The sequence below is a fragment of the Cherax quadricarinatus genome, chromosome 16 (genome assembly GCF_038502225.1).
Source record: "Cherax quadricarinatus isolate ZL_2023a chromosome 16, ASM3850222v1, whole genome shotgun sequence".
In the NCBI taxonomy this organism is placed as follows: Eukaryota; Metazoa; Arthropoda; class Malacostraca; order Decapoda; family Parastacidae; genus Cherax; species Cherax quadricarinatus.
In genome coordinates, this window is record NC_091307.1 from 8,861,289 (window position 1) to 8,877,792 (window position 16,504).

At 39.3% G+C, this 16,504-nt stretch overlaps 2 protein-coding genes across 3 annotated transcripts in view; one reads left to right on the forward strand and one right to left on the reverse strand.

The window, feature by feature from the left end:
- The window catches only part of LOC128688860 (putative leucine-rich repeat-containing protein DDB_G0290503), a gene marked incomplete at its 3' end in the record, with an annotated part of 132,346 nt that extends 125,772 nt beyond the window's left edge, over positions 1-6,574 (reverse strand). Inside the window, 2 exon segments of the mRNA XM_053776870.2 lie at positions 2,098-2,186; positions 6,391-6,574. Coding sequence (XP_053632845.2) covers positions 2,098-2,186; positions 6,391-6,429 — 128 coding nt within the window.
- Positions 6,575-12,693: 6,119 nt separating this feature from the next.
- The window catches only part of LOC128688859 (acyl-coenzyme A synthetase ACSM3, mitochondrial), a 44,292-nt gene continuing 40,481 nt past the window's right edge, over positions 12,694-16,504 (forward strand). For both annotated transcript variants that reach the window (XM_053776867.2, XM_070085382.1), the window contains exon 1: positions 12,694-12,820. The gene's annotated coding sequence lies outside the window, so the exon portion shown is untranslated. The remainder of the gene's footprint in view (positions 12,821-16,504) is intronic.

Consider the following 16,504-nt stretch of genomic DNA (forward strand, 5'->3'; position numbering starts at 1 on the left):
GATTTCCATTATTTCTTAAGGGGAAAATTAATTCGCTCTCCGATAATTTTGCTTTACGATGAGCTCTCAGGAACGGATTAATAACGTGAACCGGGGGTCCACTGTACCTGCAACATCTACCACATTGCTCCCCTATCCACTATCATATGCCTTTTCTAAATCCATAAATGCAATAAAAACTTCCCTGTCTTTATCTAAATACTGTTCACATTTATGCTTCAATGCAAACACTTGATCTACACATCCCCTACCCACTCTAAAACCTCCTTGCTCATCTGCAATTCTACATTCTGTCTTACCTCTAATTCTTTCAATAATAACCCTTCCGTACAATTTTCCTGGTATACTCAGTAAACTTATTCCTCTATAATTTTTACAATCTCTTTTGTCCCCCTTCTCTTTATATAAAGGGACTATACATGCTCTCTGCCAATCCCTAGGTACCTTCCCATCTTTCATACATTTATTAAACAAAAAGAGCAACCACTCCAACACTATACACCCCCCCTGCTTTTAACATTTGTCATGATCCCATCAGTTCCAGCTGCTTTACCCCCTTTCATTCTACGTAATGCCTCATGCACCTCCCCCACACTCACATCCTGCTCTTCCCTTCACTCCTAAAAGATGGTATATACCTCCCTGGCCAGTGCATGAAATTACCGTCTCCCTTTCTTCGTCGACATTCAAAAGTTCCTCAAAATATTTCTGCCATCTACCCAATACCTCCACCTCCCCATCTACTAACTGCCCTACTCTGTTTTTAACTGACAAATCCATTTGTTCCCTAGGCTTTCTTAAGTTGTTTAAATCACTCCAAAAATTTTTCTTATTTTCATTAAAATTTCTTGACAGTGCCTCTCCCACTCTATCATCTGCTCTCCTTTTGCACTCTCTCACCACTCTCTTCACCTTTCTTTTACTCTCCATATACTCTGCTCTTCTTATAACACTTCTGCTTTGTAAAAACCTCTCATAAGCTAACTTTTTCTCTTTTATCACACCCTTTACTTCATCATTCCACCAATCACTCCTCTTTCCTAATCCACTTGGCCATACAATCCATAAGGATCGTATGGTCCAGTGGATTTGGGCGTCATGTGTTTTCGCCCACCATGAGGCAGGCAAAAGCAGCATGGGTTCGAGTCCTTGGTTAGTGCAGTGTTGTTACTGATCAATACCACTCATTCATGGTCACAATTATATATATTTATATATACACACACATACATACATATATACATACATGCATACATACATGCATGCATACACACATTTACATGCATGTATGCATATATACATGCATGCATGCATACATATGCAATTCCCACTAAAATTCAAAGCTAAGCTTGTTATTTTTTTAGTAGCATATTGTGTATGTAGTCAAAATATTGCAGGCTACCTTAGCAATCCATATACAGTGGTACCTCGGGATATAAACAGCTCAAAACTCTAACAATTATGCAAGTTTATTTATGTAAGCCCTTTTGTAAGTGTATTCTTGGGGGTCTGAAACGGATTAATCTAATTTATATTATTCCTTATGGGAACAAATTCGCTCGGTATCGGCACTCGAACAGCCTTCTGGAACAAATTAAATTCGTATCTCAAGGTACCACTGTATTTTCTGTAACATAATCCTGTCAGAATCCTGTAATAATTTCTATGGGAGAATAAAACTTAAAAAGTAATCTTTAGGCTCAGATACCTTATCAACAAGAACTGTTATCCATTTCAGCATTATACTTGTTACTTTTTTAATGTAAATGAATTTACACCCTAGAAGCTGTTATCCTAGTTCAACTCATTTCAAATCTCAGCCCTATCTAAAGAATTGGGGTTGAACAGTAATGCGACTAATCAGCTGATTTACAATGGTCAGGTCAGCCATTTGGATATGACTGTGCTAACTGGTATTGATAACTCATGTGATAATGTGATTAGCTCATGATTAAAATCATTAATGGTGAACAGCATCTACTGCAACACTGGAAATAATGTCAGTGGCAAGTAGATTGAGCTGTTAGGAAAAACAATGTGTGCTTTATAGCAAAAGCAGATCTTTTATAAAATGCAAAAAAATTAAAAGATACATACAAAACTGCTAATAAATGTGAAAAAACTAGGCCATCCACTAAGTGCCGTATAGTTGGAGTGTCTTCTGGCAGCAATTCAAGAGCATTTACCTGAAATAAAATAACATTTCAGTAGACATTTATTGAGTACGGTACATAAAAATAATGCAGTATTATGCTGAGCCTTAACCCTTTCAGGGTCCAGAGACCAAATTTCAAAGTGTGCACCAATGTCCAAGAATTTTCAAAAAAAATAATTTTTTTATTTTTTCTTATGAAATGGTAGGGAATCTTTTTCTGAAGGTAATAAAACAAAAAGTACAAAATTTGATGGAAAATTGACGAAATTATGCACTCGCGAATTTTGATGTGTCAGAGATATTTACGCATCAGCGATTTTCCCGACCTTGACTCCCATTTTAGGCCAATTACATTATTCCAGTCGACCAAATTCTTAGCTATTTCACTAGTATTACTTCTATTCTATCGACTGAACACAAGAATTCGCCAAGTCAACTGTTTCAACTACAAAATAAAGTGATTGGAAATTGGTAATTTGGCCAATTTAATGCAAAGTTCAAAATACTCCAATTTCAAAATAGGGTCCAGAATAAACAATGCAGGCATTCCTGGCACTAAACTAACATTTCCTCTGTTCATTAGTTATGTTTTCAGGCTTTACTAATGAATTCCATTTTGATTTTTTATTCACATAATGAATTTTCATTCAAACCAAAAAAATAGAAGATTGACTGTTGTGCAATATTGTAATAATTGTATAAATAATATCACCACATTTGTGAACGTATATTAGACCCACCAGCAGGCATGTATTAGACGTGTGAGGTCATTTGTTTACTCTTGAACATCGGCAAAAATTTAACATTTCCATTACTTTGAGCTCAGTTTCAAGCCATTTCCAGTACTAAAACCAATCAAAATCATCTCTATTTCTGTAATATATCTTCCATTCTATCAAATGCGACCAAGAAATCGCAAATACAACTATAAAAAAAACATACGAAAAAACACTGCAAAATCAGTTTTAATCGAAAATTACGGTCTCAGTTTTTTTTCTCATTATGCACTATGTGCTGAAGGATTTGTTTTATGTGGTGCATACATACCACATAGATGTATTCTCTCATATCTAGGCCAAAATTTACCGCTCACAGCTTATCAGAGTGAGCTGAGCTCATGACGTAGATCTACGGTTTGGACCCTCAACGTAAAACCGTAGATCTATGGCACGGACCCTCAAAGGGTTAAAAGGGTATATTAAAGGTCAATTATTTCTACATATTGTATAGGGAAGACTAGCTAATTACTGTACAGTAGTAAACTTGCACAATAATTTGTAAAATTATATGGAGAAATAACATTTGCACCTACCATAGTGTTATTTTTTTTACTTCTAATTAGTTATATGAATATTGAGGCATAATATCAATCATGACTGGTCTAAGTCCTTGCAGCCTGGTCCCAGGCCAGGCCACAGGAAAACTGGCCCTCAAAACACTCTCCAGGTAGGTATATGAGCAGTCAATTTCATGCAAAAATATACACGAGTTTAGCAGTCTAGATCAAGTTGCTGTGCATAATCTGAGAAATTTAGTTTTACATTATCTGTTTGGGTGCCACTTATTCTGAGGTTCATTTGATTGCTAATTTCCAAATACAGCCTCTCCTCACTTAGCAACATACTGTACTCGTTTACCGACAATTCGGACTTACAATGGGCTCTCTGACCAGTATGCATACCTAAATAACATACATTAGAGCTGATTTCCTCTAATCCGTTTATTACAATATACAGTACACTACTGTATAAACATTTAAAAATACACTAAAAATGTTGTAAATGGTGCAAAGGTGACATAAAACACTATCAAAGATGGTCGACACAGTTTACCAAAGTGGTCTTTGGAGCAGAGCTCCGTCGTTAAGTGAGGAGAGGCTGTACAGTAGTATGTAGTAGGTTTTTCTTCATTTAACATTTCTTTGTATTATTCCAAGTGAGGATTCTTTTAGTTATTGTTTTTCAGTGCAGAGAGGAAAGTGCATTTTGAGATGACAAAAGTGGCTGAGTTGTATGGCCAATAAAGCACTGGAACTCTTTATATGTTCAGTGCTCCTAAAAAAGGTTCACTAATGTCATTAAAAGTTTTCACTGCAATAATTATAAGTTTTTTAACTAAAGTACTATTACAATCTGCTATCAATTCCAATTCCTGGATATTCCAGTTTGATTACTTTCTTTCTTTTCATTAGATTTTATTAAAAAATCTAAATTTACTGACAGAGGATAGCATTGGCTTAGTGACAATCATAGGTAAATGAAAAGAAAAAACTCAAGCAAATGAAAATATCACACTATTTGTGTTGTAGGTTATCCTAATTTAAGTATGTTTTTATTTAGGTAATGCACATAGGAAAATTTTTACTATGGTATAATATGTACATGTAACGTCATTGGGTTATCCTAGGTTAAATCTATGTAACGTACATTTTATATGCCCATAATGCTTGTGTGACCTTAAGACCACTAAAATTTTTGGTAAGAAGTCAATTGCTCTGTGGTGAATTTTGACCATTAATTATAGTTTGAATTGTACAATATTATTATTGTTTTACATCTGAGATGTTATTTTGTTGTGCAAAGGGTTAAAAATGTAATCTTAACCTTATACATGTATAATCTAACCTTACTCTGCCATCAATAGATATGAGTCTTTATTTAAATATGGGAAGATGCATGACAATAATATTAAGTGTAGATTGGCTCAGATGTGCTATATGACTAAAGAGGGAGCTTAACAGATATTTAAAGTCGGTGCCGGATCAGCGGGGCTGTGGTTCACATGTTGGACTGCGTGGAGCCAGCAGTAACAGCCTGGTCGATCAGACCCTGATCCACCGGGTGGCCTGGTTATGGAGCGGGCCGGGGGGGGGGGGGGGTTGATCCCCGGAAATCTCTCCAGGTAGACTGCACTATTTTCACTAATACCTTGTAAAATAACAATTTGCTCAAGAAATATTTATTACAGTTTACATAGATTGTAAGTATTGAAAAAATAAAACTTATGCCAAAGTTTGAGTAGTCAATAATTATTGCCCCCCCCCCCCAAAAGTATGGGGATAAGATCTAGGCATATAAATGGAAGACAGGCATAAACAAAGAGGATAAAATAATGTGCTAAAAATATCCAAGCAAAACAGGACTTGCAGCAATGGGCTCAAGTTAGTGTGACTTGGACTTGCCTAGTACGGCCCAGTAGGCCTGCTGCAGTGTGCTCCTCCTTTCTTGTTTGGTAGCCAAAGACTAAATAAATACCAGCTTTTTTACTTTACTGAATAGTCAAACGTTATTTTTTTCAACGAGATCCCGGATAATGCAACATACTACTGGAATTTACCACCTATGTATTCTTTCAGCAATTTTTATTGCAACATAAATGAATAATTTGTTGTACCCAATGTAATGAACGTGAATAAACCTTATTGTATCTATCCGAGACAAATGAGTTAGAATGGCTAGGTAAGTGGGATCAAATCATTAATGATATATAACAATAAGTTGGTGTCCTAGACATGTGCAACACCAGGATATATTTGTTTACCTGGAGAGTTTACCTGGAGAGAGTTCCGGGGGTCAACGCCCCCGCGGCCCGGTCTTTGACCAGGCCTCCTTAGGTCAGTGTCCCAGGATGCGACCCACACCAGTCGACTAACACCCAGGTACCCATTTTACTGATGGGGAACATAGACAGCAGGTTGAAAGAAACACGTCCAATGTTTCTACTCTGGCTGGGAATCGAACCCAGGCCCTCGCCGTGTGAAGCGAGAGCGTTAACCACCAGGCCACCAGATGTTTTGCCAGTCCATTTAAGTTTTATGTGCAGGTACACATTAGTACAATTATCATACATAGTTTAACGTGTGTAAATTACCTAGGATAACTAAAAAAGTCTGACTTATTTTTTATTAGTTTAATAGTTGCCTTCAGATATTCACCACCTACTGGCTTACCATGGCCTAGGCCTACTGCCCTGGCATGGCCTACCACGGTCTAGGCCTACTAGTCTACAAGATTAGGCATAGTGGCCTAAGCCTACTGGAGTGCTTCCTGTACTAGTGAATCCTGGCATGGCCTACTGGCCCAGCATGGCCTAGGCCTATTGGTTTAGCAGACTAGTGGCCTAGAATGGCCTTACCCTACTGGCCCATCCTAATGCATCCTTCCTGCACTAGTGAATCCCAAGACAATACATGAGCATTAACACCTTACTACAATCAGAAAACATCAAAAACATACACATTTCAAAACTACTTGTTCGGCAGTCTCTTCCTCCATTGTTGCTCTTCTGGACACACCATATGTCAATTTTAATGCTCCTGGCACATCCACCTCTTCTCAATCTCCTCGCACACACGAAACAGCAATCTTCGGTTAAAAATATGCAGCACAAAGTTGAAAATATCAATGAGAATAGTGATTTTCCAGTAATAAAATAAGAGTGGTGGTGCGAGAGCAGCCGCCGCAACGTTCAAAAACATCAACACGCTGATGCATTCTGGGACACAACCTCCACACTGCCTGGAAATTCATATATTTACCATCTATAGTCGATTTTTACAACAATAGGCTCTAAATTTCAATGTTACTAATTGGGGAAAGCTTGAAAAGAAGCATTGTGGGAAGTTTCATTTCATCATTTAAGATTTTTATTTGTAATTATGGACGTTATTGTGTGGGAGGGAACATTTGAACTTCTCAGAGTCAGTTATAAACAGTAATGTATACAATAATAATCACATTAGGTTATATACATCGAGAGATGTGTATTCGTATATATACACTGAGAGTGTATATATACTTATGTGATTAAGACGCAACTGCAGTATTAGCTGCATTTTAAAGAATTCACACAAGGCTTCAGTGACAAGCTAAGAAACATGATAATAAGCAATAAACTTAATAAAAAAATCACCTGATAATTGCTGGTGACTTTAAAATAATCCTATGACAAGTAAATAACCACCAAGTGTCGAGTTTTCTAAACAACATGTCTTCACTCCTGCCCAAAATCCCTAGGCATGCTAGTGGCCTTTTTTGTAATTATTGTTTTATAATACATAAGCCACCTATTGTAATCTTTACAGAGAAATAAACATCTCAATTTGAATTTGATACCATCAATCACTAAAAACTCGAGAATCTATCCTCGATCATATATCACACGGCGAGGGCCTGGGTTCGATTCCCAGCCAGAGTAGAAACATTGGGAGTGTTTCTTTCCACCTGTTGTCTATGTTCCCCATCAGTAAAATGGGTACCTGGGTGTTAGTCGACTGGTGTGGGTAGCATCCTGGGACACTGACCTAATTTGTCCGAAATGCTGAGCATAACAAGGGGCTTTCTATATAGTAGTATGGCATTGATGTCAGCTAGGACAGTGTACCATGTACATGCACTTGTAGTAAAATGAAGATATTATTATTATTATTATTACATCTGGACCAATATAACAGCACCCTAAAGTACAGTAATAATAACAAACAGGACCACGGACCACTATCCTACTTGTCTATCAAGTAAAACCACACAGACCATTCAAAACAAAAATTACCTTTCGATTCCATAATGATGTTTCAATTAACAAATTTATTGATGCCATTAAACATACTAACTGCAAAAGAAAGCTGAATATCAATCAGAATGTAAATTCTGGAGTAAAAAGAAAAACTTTCCTAAAATTACTAAACATTCCTGTGATATACGCTGCCCACCAATGGTAAAGCAAAAAGGCAAAAATAACCCATGACTCATAAAAGGCTTAGATATAAACTATGTTCACAAGGAGCTAAGATTTAGTATCCATATCCGATACATTAAAATAATCTAAGACGGTAGGGGCTACTCCTCATAATTCGCTATAAAGTTTCGTAAGCCATATTTGTACCCATATTTGGAATATGTGCCGGTGGCGTCACTGACTACACACGTCAAACGAATTATGTAACTCAACAAAAGGCAGCCCTCGGAACAATCATAAACGCTAGCAATAGGCTAGACACTGTCTTTATTCAAATATCTAAAAAGCTACTAAATATAACTGCAATTCATTCTTACTACCGTTTAATCCAGGTGTTCAGAACATTGCATTGTAATGATGATAATGAACTCAAACAATTCCCAGAAAAATATAACAGAACATGTAGGTATCACACCAGAAACAAATTCTTCTTTTGATATACCTCGTATTCAAATGTGGAATACCATACCAGGTAAACTAAAAAAAAAAAAAAACTGCAACAATCTTACTCAATTCAAAACTAAACTAAAGCAGGCATTGTGTGCTTAGACACTGTAGTCAAATAATTAATTTACCCCATCTCTATTTGTAATTACCTAAAATACCCCAATGGAAATAAGTCACTGTCTAACTTTTTTTTTGGGTTATCTTAGGTTCTCTACACATATGCTGCTATGTATGATAATTCTGTGTAACTGTATTTGTGTATACCTGAAAACTTACTTACCGTTTACTGTTTTCCAGTTTCGCTTGTGTCAGGCGCCAGACACAGGTATGGTAGTATTGTGGACAGTGGAGTCAGAGTGCCCATGATGTGGATTCCGTTCATATTGGTCTTCAGATGCATGACAGAACTGATAAATTGGTTAAGTTGTGCTTGCAAAGAGAGAGTAGATTACAATCTTGGCTTGTCAGTTAGCAGTTTGAGAACAATAATACGAAAGAACTTCAACTGAATTTTATTGACTTAAGACTGAGGGAGACTGACACCGGTCAGTCCATCTATCATCATTCTATCATGCAGGAGCCACATGTCTATCATGCAGCAGGAGCCACATGTCTATCATGCAGCAGGAGCCACATGTCCATCATGCAGCAGGAGCCACATGTCTATCATGCAGCAGGAGCCACATGTCTATCATGCAGCAGGAGCCACATGTCTATGGTACATCCAACAAGACAAGCAGACTCTTGGATGTCACTACTGCCCGGCTCCAGCTGTTACAAGTATCTTCGGCAGGTTAAATCACCACCACCAGATGTAGACCAAACGAAATGTAAACTTTGCCAGATGGACTGTTGTCATACCCTGCGTCATTATATACTGGTGTGCGTCATACCCTGCGTCATTATGTACTGGAGTGCGTCACACCCTGCGTCATGTACTGGAGTGCGTCACATCCTGCGTCATTATATACTGGTGTGCGTCATACCCTGCGTCATTATGTACTGGAGTGCGTCACACCCTGCGTCATGTACTGGAGTGCGTCACACCCTGCGTCATTATGTACCTGGAGGTTACCTGGAGGTTATTCCGGGGATCAACGCCCCCACGGCCCGGTCCATGACCAGGCCTCCCGATGGATCAGGGCCTGATCAACTAGGCTGTTACTGCTACCCGCACGCAGTCCAACGTACGAGCCACAGCCCGGCTGATCCGGCACTGACTTTAGGTATCTGTCCAGCTCTCTCTTGAAGGCACCCAGGGGTTTATTGGCAATTCCCCCAATGCTTGATGGGAGGCTGTTGAACAGTCTTGGGCCCCGGACACTTATGGTGTTTTCCCTTAGTGTACCAATGGCGCCCCTACTTTTTATTGGGGGCATTTTGCATCGCCTGCCCAGTCTTTTACTTTCGTAGGGAGTGATTTCTGTGTGCAGATTTGGGACCATTCCTTCCAAGATTTTCAAAGTGTAGATTATGATATATCTCTCCCTCCTGCGTTCCAACGAGTACAAGTCAAGTGCTTCCAAGCGTTCCCAGAACTTATACGTGCAGTAAAGGATCTCTGTACACTCTCTAGATCTGCGATTTCACCTGCTTTGAATGGAGATGTTAATGTACAGCAGTATTCCAGCCTAGAGAGAACAAGTGATTTGAAAAGGATCATCAATGGCTTGGCATCTCTCGTTTTGAACGTTCTCATTATCCATCCTATCATTTTCTTTGCACGTGCAATCGTGGCACTGTTGTGATCCTTGAAAGTGAGATCCTCAGACATTACTACTCCCAGGTCCCTTACATTATTTTTCCGCTCTATTGTATGGCCGGAGTCAGTAGTATACTCTGTTCTAGTTATTATCTCCTCCAGTTTTCCATAACGGAGTAGTTGGAATTTGTCCTTATTGAACATCATATTGTTTACCGTTGCCCACTGGAAAACTTTGTTTATATCTTCTTGGAGGTTAACCGCGTCCTCAGCAGATGACAGCCTCATGCAGATCCTAGTATCATCCGCAAAGGATGATACGGTGCTGTGATGTATATCTCTGTCTATGTCTGATATGAGGATAAGGAATAAGATGGGGGCGAGTACTGTGCCTTGTGGAACAGAGCTCTTCACTATGGCAGCCTCCGATTTAACTCTGTTGACCACTACTCTTTGTGTTCGATTTGTTAGGAAGTTGAAGATCCATCTCCCCACTTTCCCAGTTATTCCTTTAGCACGTATTTTATGGGCTATTACACCATGATCGCATTTGTCAAATGCTTTTGCAAAGTCTGTGTATATTACATCTGCATTCTGATTTTCTTCCAGTGCATGTACTGGAGTGCGATAAAATGAATGAATTCAGAGACAACTCTCTCAGAATTGTTCAAGATATGTCAAAATATTTTATCCAGTGGTATATTACAGACCAATCTGGAAAAATACCCTGACTTTGCTAGCTGCAAATAAAGCATTACCACGTGTGTGTGTGTGTGTGTGTGTGTGTGTGTGTGTGTATGTGTGACCCAACAATTAATATTTGCACCAATAACTCATTACAGTTGTGACCGGGTGTGGACGTGTGAATTGCTCATTACTTTATAATTTGTTCATTATTGTAACCATGTATAAACGTAAGTAAGTAAATTTATTTACTGACATGATTCATTACCTTTGTAACTTGTGACTTCATTACCTTTGTTCAGCTATCAAAACTTTGGGGCCCAGTCCCTGGACCCATTATGTACCTCTGTAATCTCTTGACTACCGCCCACATGATGGGTATGGGGTGCATAATAAACATATTAAACTAACTAACTAACCAGTTTCTCCGTAAGAACACTAATGCTACAGTTTACTGTACTGGGCCTTATTACTCGGAATACCCATTAAATCTAGAATCTTCAGTTATTTTACCGAATATCTAATGTTAATGTCCATTTCGTCTCAGGTATAAGATTGATCGAAATGCTCCAAATAACCACGGGTTTTCCATGTGTAATATTAAAGATCATCTATTTTTCGTACAAAATATGTATCATGTGGAAATAAAGAATTTGAATTTACCAAGGACGTTGTCAATCCACTGCAGATAAGCCATTGTGGTGGTGGTTTATTCGCCAGGAAGCATCGGAAGTATATCCTAACAAGGGTATTAATCGGAATATTGTCAATGGTTACGAATCTGTTGGCCTGCCTCAGCTAGGTTTCATTCTCCACAAAATATCACTTCCTTGTGTACATAAGATAAAACCCAGAGGGGTATCAAGATGGGTATTCAAAGTTTTACGATGTATGTGTGGACGGGTGTACTCAATGATTTGTGTTTGTAGGTTCCTTGGCCCACCTTTCAAGCTTCAATGTACACATTGATTTCTTGACTCTTCTTACATGTCATATTCCTTAGTTAATTTTGCCTTCATCTGATCCGATTAAAGTGAATATTAAATCTAGTTTTACGGGCTTATCTCTACCTCTCATTTTCTGTAGTTACCTTCACATGTTGGCTCATAAAGATTTCAGCTGCTGCCTCCATGACTTGTTCTACAAGTTCTTGGCCCTTATTGTGGGTCTCAGTTGTCCTAATCAACTTCCTTGACCAAAATATTCTATAATAAGTAGTTTTTTTTTCAGATTATTCATATACTGTACTGGTTTTATTGTAAACTCAGACTTGTATCATTCGAGTTCTGTAGTCCAAATTCTTGCACATTTATTTTTATTATTTTTATTATCACACTGGCCGATTCCCACCAAGGCAGGGTGGCCCGAAAAAGAAAAACTTTCACCATCATTCACTCCATCACTGTCTTGCCAGAAGGGTGCTTTACACTACAGTTTTTAAACTGCAACATTAACACCCCTCCTTCAGAGTGCAGGCACTGTACTTCCCATCTCCAGGACTCAAGTCCGGCCTGCCGGTTTCCCTGAACCCCTTCATAAATGTTACTTTGCTCACACTCCAACAGCACGTCAAGTATTAAAAACCATTTGTCTCCATTCATTCCTATCAAACACGCTCACGCATGCCTGCTGGAAGTCCAAGCCCCTCGCACACAAAACCTCCTTTACCCCCTCCCTCCAACCTTTCCTTTCAAATTTTCATCAAAGATGAGACTCACAAGAAAAATAAGTCATCAGTGTAAAGACAGACTCATAGCTCTCAGAAGTATTGAATTATGATGCTAATGTCTGAATTTATGGAATGATGATGCCTCTAACTTATAAAAGATCACTGACAGTATCATGCACCAGCACGTCTTGATAAACAGAAAATTACTGAAAGAAAACTTGAAGAAAATGCAACGTGAAGCACTAAGAATTACTTTTTCTTGAAAACAGACACAAGTAACAGTCGGGTGCCAGTAGAAAGATAATCTGCGAGTAAACAAATCACTAGTTGGGAAGTGTGAGAGAAGTGTAGGTTGAGGGTGAGCGAGGCAGGACAGGGTACACTTGCAGACTCACACAGCAGTCGTCAGGCAGCAGCTCTACCACAGGTTAGTACATCATATTTTTATTTACAAACTTCGTTCGTTCACACGTGCAAATTCTAATATATTTAACTTGATTGTTTAATCATGAACCCCAGTCAAAAGATTCTCGAGACTCGATGGGCTTAGGGACTGAACCCTAATATCCTCCGGGTTTAGCGCTTCCCCTTGATTATAATAATAATGAACCCTAATATTCTGCGATTAGCAAAATAGTAAGTACAGTAGCAACAAATTTACAATTTTTTTTCAAGTTAGAGCAAGGGCTAAAGATGTTAACATAGTGCAACAGTAAAATGAGGCTGTGTTGGTGTGTCAGGGACAACACTGCGTAAACAAAGCAGCCTCTGAGGGATGGATCATTCTTCATGATGACTGCTGCAGTTTATATGAAACTTCACCCTGAAACTATAACAAGGCATTCTATGTGGTGATGGATTTTTGACTGGCGTTCAGTGGTCAGTCGTCACGTGAGGTCACAGACCCTGAGCTGCCTTGGGGATTAGTGTGGACGGTTACAAAGCATGGCTTGCTTCTGCAGTGTTTTAAAAATTGAGGTTGGAGAGTTGAAGGAGGAGGTCTTGCTTCTCCAGGAGGAGATTAGGAGGCTGAAGGTCCACCTCAATGGGTCTGGGAGAGAGTGTGAGGTGGCTGGAGTTGTGGGGAATGAGGCTTCTAGCAGCGAGGTGCAGTCTGTCTCTCGCTGTGAGGAGGCTGTAGTTGGGGAGGCAGCAACGGCTACCAGCAGTGAGGTGCAGCCCAGCACCTGCTACAAGTGGCGAGTAGTTCACAGTAATGGAAGGCGCATCAGAGTAAGGAAAGTTAAGAGTGAAGATCTGAAGGTAGGAAATCGCTTCTCTGTTCTTCAGGATGAATGTACTTCAGTGGCCAGTGAAGGTAAGGGTACTACTGCCCCTGCTAATGGAGGTAAGCGCATTCTTGTGGTTGGTGACTCTCAGGTAAGATACATTGACCGTGCTTTTTGTAATAGGAATAAGAAGATGAGAGATAGAGTGTGCTTCCCTGGAGCTGGTGTTGGGGACATTGTCAACAGGCTGGATAATATCATGTCAGGTAATGGGAGCAAGCCCATTATCTGTCTCAGTGCTGGTGGAAATGATATTGGGAAGGGTAGGAGAGAAGAGCTGCTAGATAAGTACAGGTCAGCTATAGATTTCATTAAGTCTAAGGGAGGGATCCCAATCATATGTAGCATCTTGCCTAGAAGGGGAGTAGGAAATGAATGGTTGTCTAGGGCAATTGGTGTAAATTGCTGGCTAGACAGATACTGCAAGGAACTTGCAATCCCATTCATTGACAACTGGAACAACTTTTATGGCAAACATGATATGTATGCAAGGGATGGGGTACATCTCTCTGGGGCTGGGGTGGTAGCACTTGCAGACTCGATTGAGAAGGCCATTGGTGAAATGCCTATGATTTTAAACTGATGGAAGATAGAGGTATGGGTGTGTGTGGGAAACAAGCAGGTTGCAACACTTGGGTTGGAAACAGTAAATGTATAAAAGGCATTCAGCATGAAGTTATAAATAAAGACAATAGATCAGGTCAGCAAACAAAGGGGGACAGCAGAGGGCAGCAAGGGACTAGCTCCCTTAAGGTTTACTATACTAATAGCAGGAGTGTAAGAAATAAGATAGATGAGCTAAGATTAATTGCAAGTGCAAGAGACATAGATATTATTGCTATAACAGAGACCTGGCTCAATCTGAAAGATAGAGAGATGCCCTCTGAATGTCACATACAAGGCTATAAATTATTCCACACTGACAGGGTCAACAGGAAAGGTGGTGGAGTAGCGATGTATGTCAGAGACAATTTAAATTGTTGTGTTAGACAAGATATTAAATTAGAAGCGTCAGCCACTGAATCTGTTTGGTTACAGCTTCTCGAGGGCCGAGAAAAACTAATTTTGGGTGTGATTTACAGGGCCCCAAATCTTGATAGGGAGTGCAGTAAACTTCTATGGGACGAAATTCGTAAGGCATCTACATACGAAAATGTTGTGCTAATGGGAGATTTCAACTATAGACAGATTGACTGGAGCAATTTGACAGGAAATTTAGAGTCAGGTGACTTTCTTGATACGATCCAGGATTGTTTTTTAAAACAGTTTGTGACAGAGCCAACTAGGGGAAATAACCTCCTTGACTTGGTTCTTGCCAGTAGGGAAACACTAATTAATAATCTTGAGGTTAATGATGAGCTTGGGGAAAGTGATCACAAATCACTCAGTTTTAATATATCATGGAATTCCCCTAATAATGGCAATCAAGTCTCCGTCCCTGACTTTCGCTTGGCTGATTTCATAGGACTGAAAAATTACTTAGGTGGGCTGAACTGGAATGACCTGACTAAGGGTCAGGTAGGTGGTGATGGTTGCCGATATGATGCTTTCCAGGGCATAGTTCTAGCTGCTCAGTCAAATTATGTTCCAAATAGGGAAATCAGATCAAACAAAAATGATCCTAAATGGATGAACAATAGATTAAAATATCTGATTGGTCAAAAGAGAGGCATATATAGGCAAATCAAAAGAGGAGAGGGGCAATTGAGAAATCGATATATTCAGTTAAAGAGAGAAATAAAAAAGGGAATTAGAAAAGCAAAAAGAGATTATGAGGTTAAAGTTGCAAGAGAATCGAAGACTAACCCAAAAGGATTCTTTCAGGTATACAGAAGTAAGATCAGGGACAAGATAGGCCCACTCAAAAGTTCCTCGGGTCAGCTCACTGACAGTGATAAGGAAATGTGTAGAATTTTTAACACATACTTCCTCTCAGTTTTTACACAGGAGGATACCAGCGATATTCCAGTAATGATAAATTATGTAGAACAGGACGATAATAAACTGTGTACTATTAGGGTCACAAGTGACATGGTCCTTAGGCAAATAGATAAATTAAAACCTAACAAATCCCCAGGCCCTGATGAACTGTATGCAAGGGTTCTAAAGGAATGTAAAGAGGAGCTTAGCACACCTTTGGCTAATCTTTTCAACATATCACTACAAACTGGCATGGTGCCAGATAAGTGGAAAATGGCAAATGTGATACCTATTTTTAAAACAGGTGACAGGTCCTTAGCTTCGAACTATAGACCAATAAGCCTAACCTCCATAGTGGGAAAATTTATGGAATCAATAATTGCCGAGGCAGTTCGTAGCCACCTTGAAAAGCATAAATTAATCAACGAATCTCAGCATGGTTTTACAAAGGGGCGTTCCTGCCTTACGAATTTATTAACTTTTTTCACTAAGGTATTTGAGGAGGTAGATCATGGTAATGAATATGATATTGTGTATATGGACTTCAGTAAGGCTTTTGACAGGGTCCCACATCAGAGACTATTGAGGAAAATTAAAGCACATGGAATAGGAGGAGAAATTTTTTCCTGGATAGAGGCATGGTTGACAAATAGGCAGCAGAGAGTTTGCATAAATGGGGAGAAATCAGAGTGGGGAAGTGTCACGAGCGGTGTTCCACAGGGGTCAGTGTTGGGCCCCCTGCTGTTCACAATCTACATAAACGACATAGATGAGGGCATAAAGAGCGACATCGGCAAGTTTGCCGATGACACCAAAATAGGCCGTCGAATTCATTCTGACGAGGACATTCGAGCACTCCAGGAAGATTTGAATAGACTGATGCAGTGGTCGGAGAAGTGGCA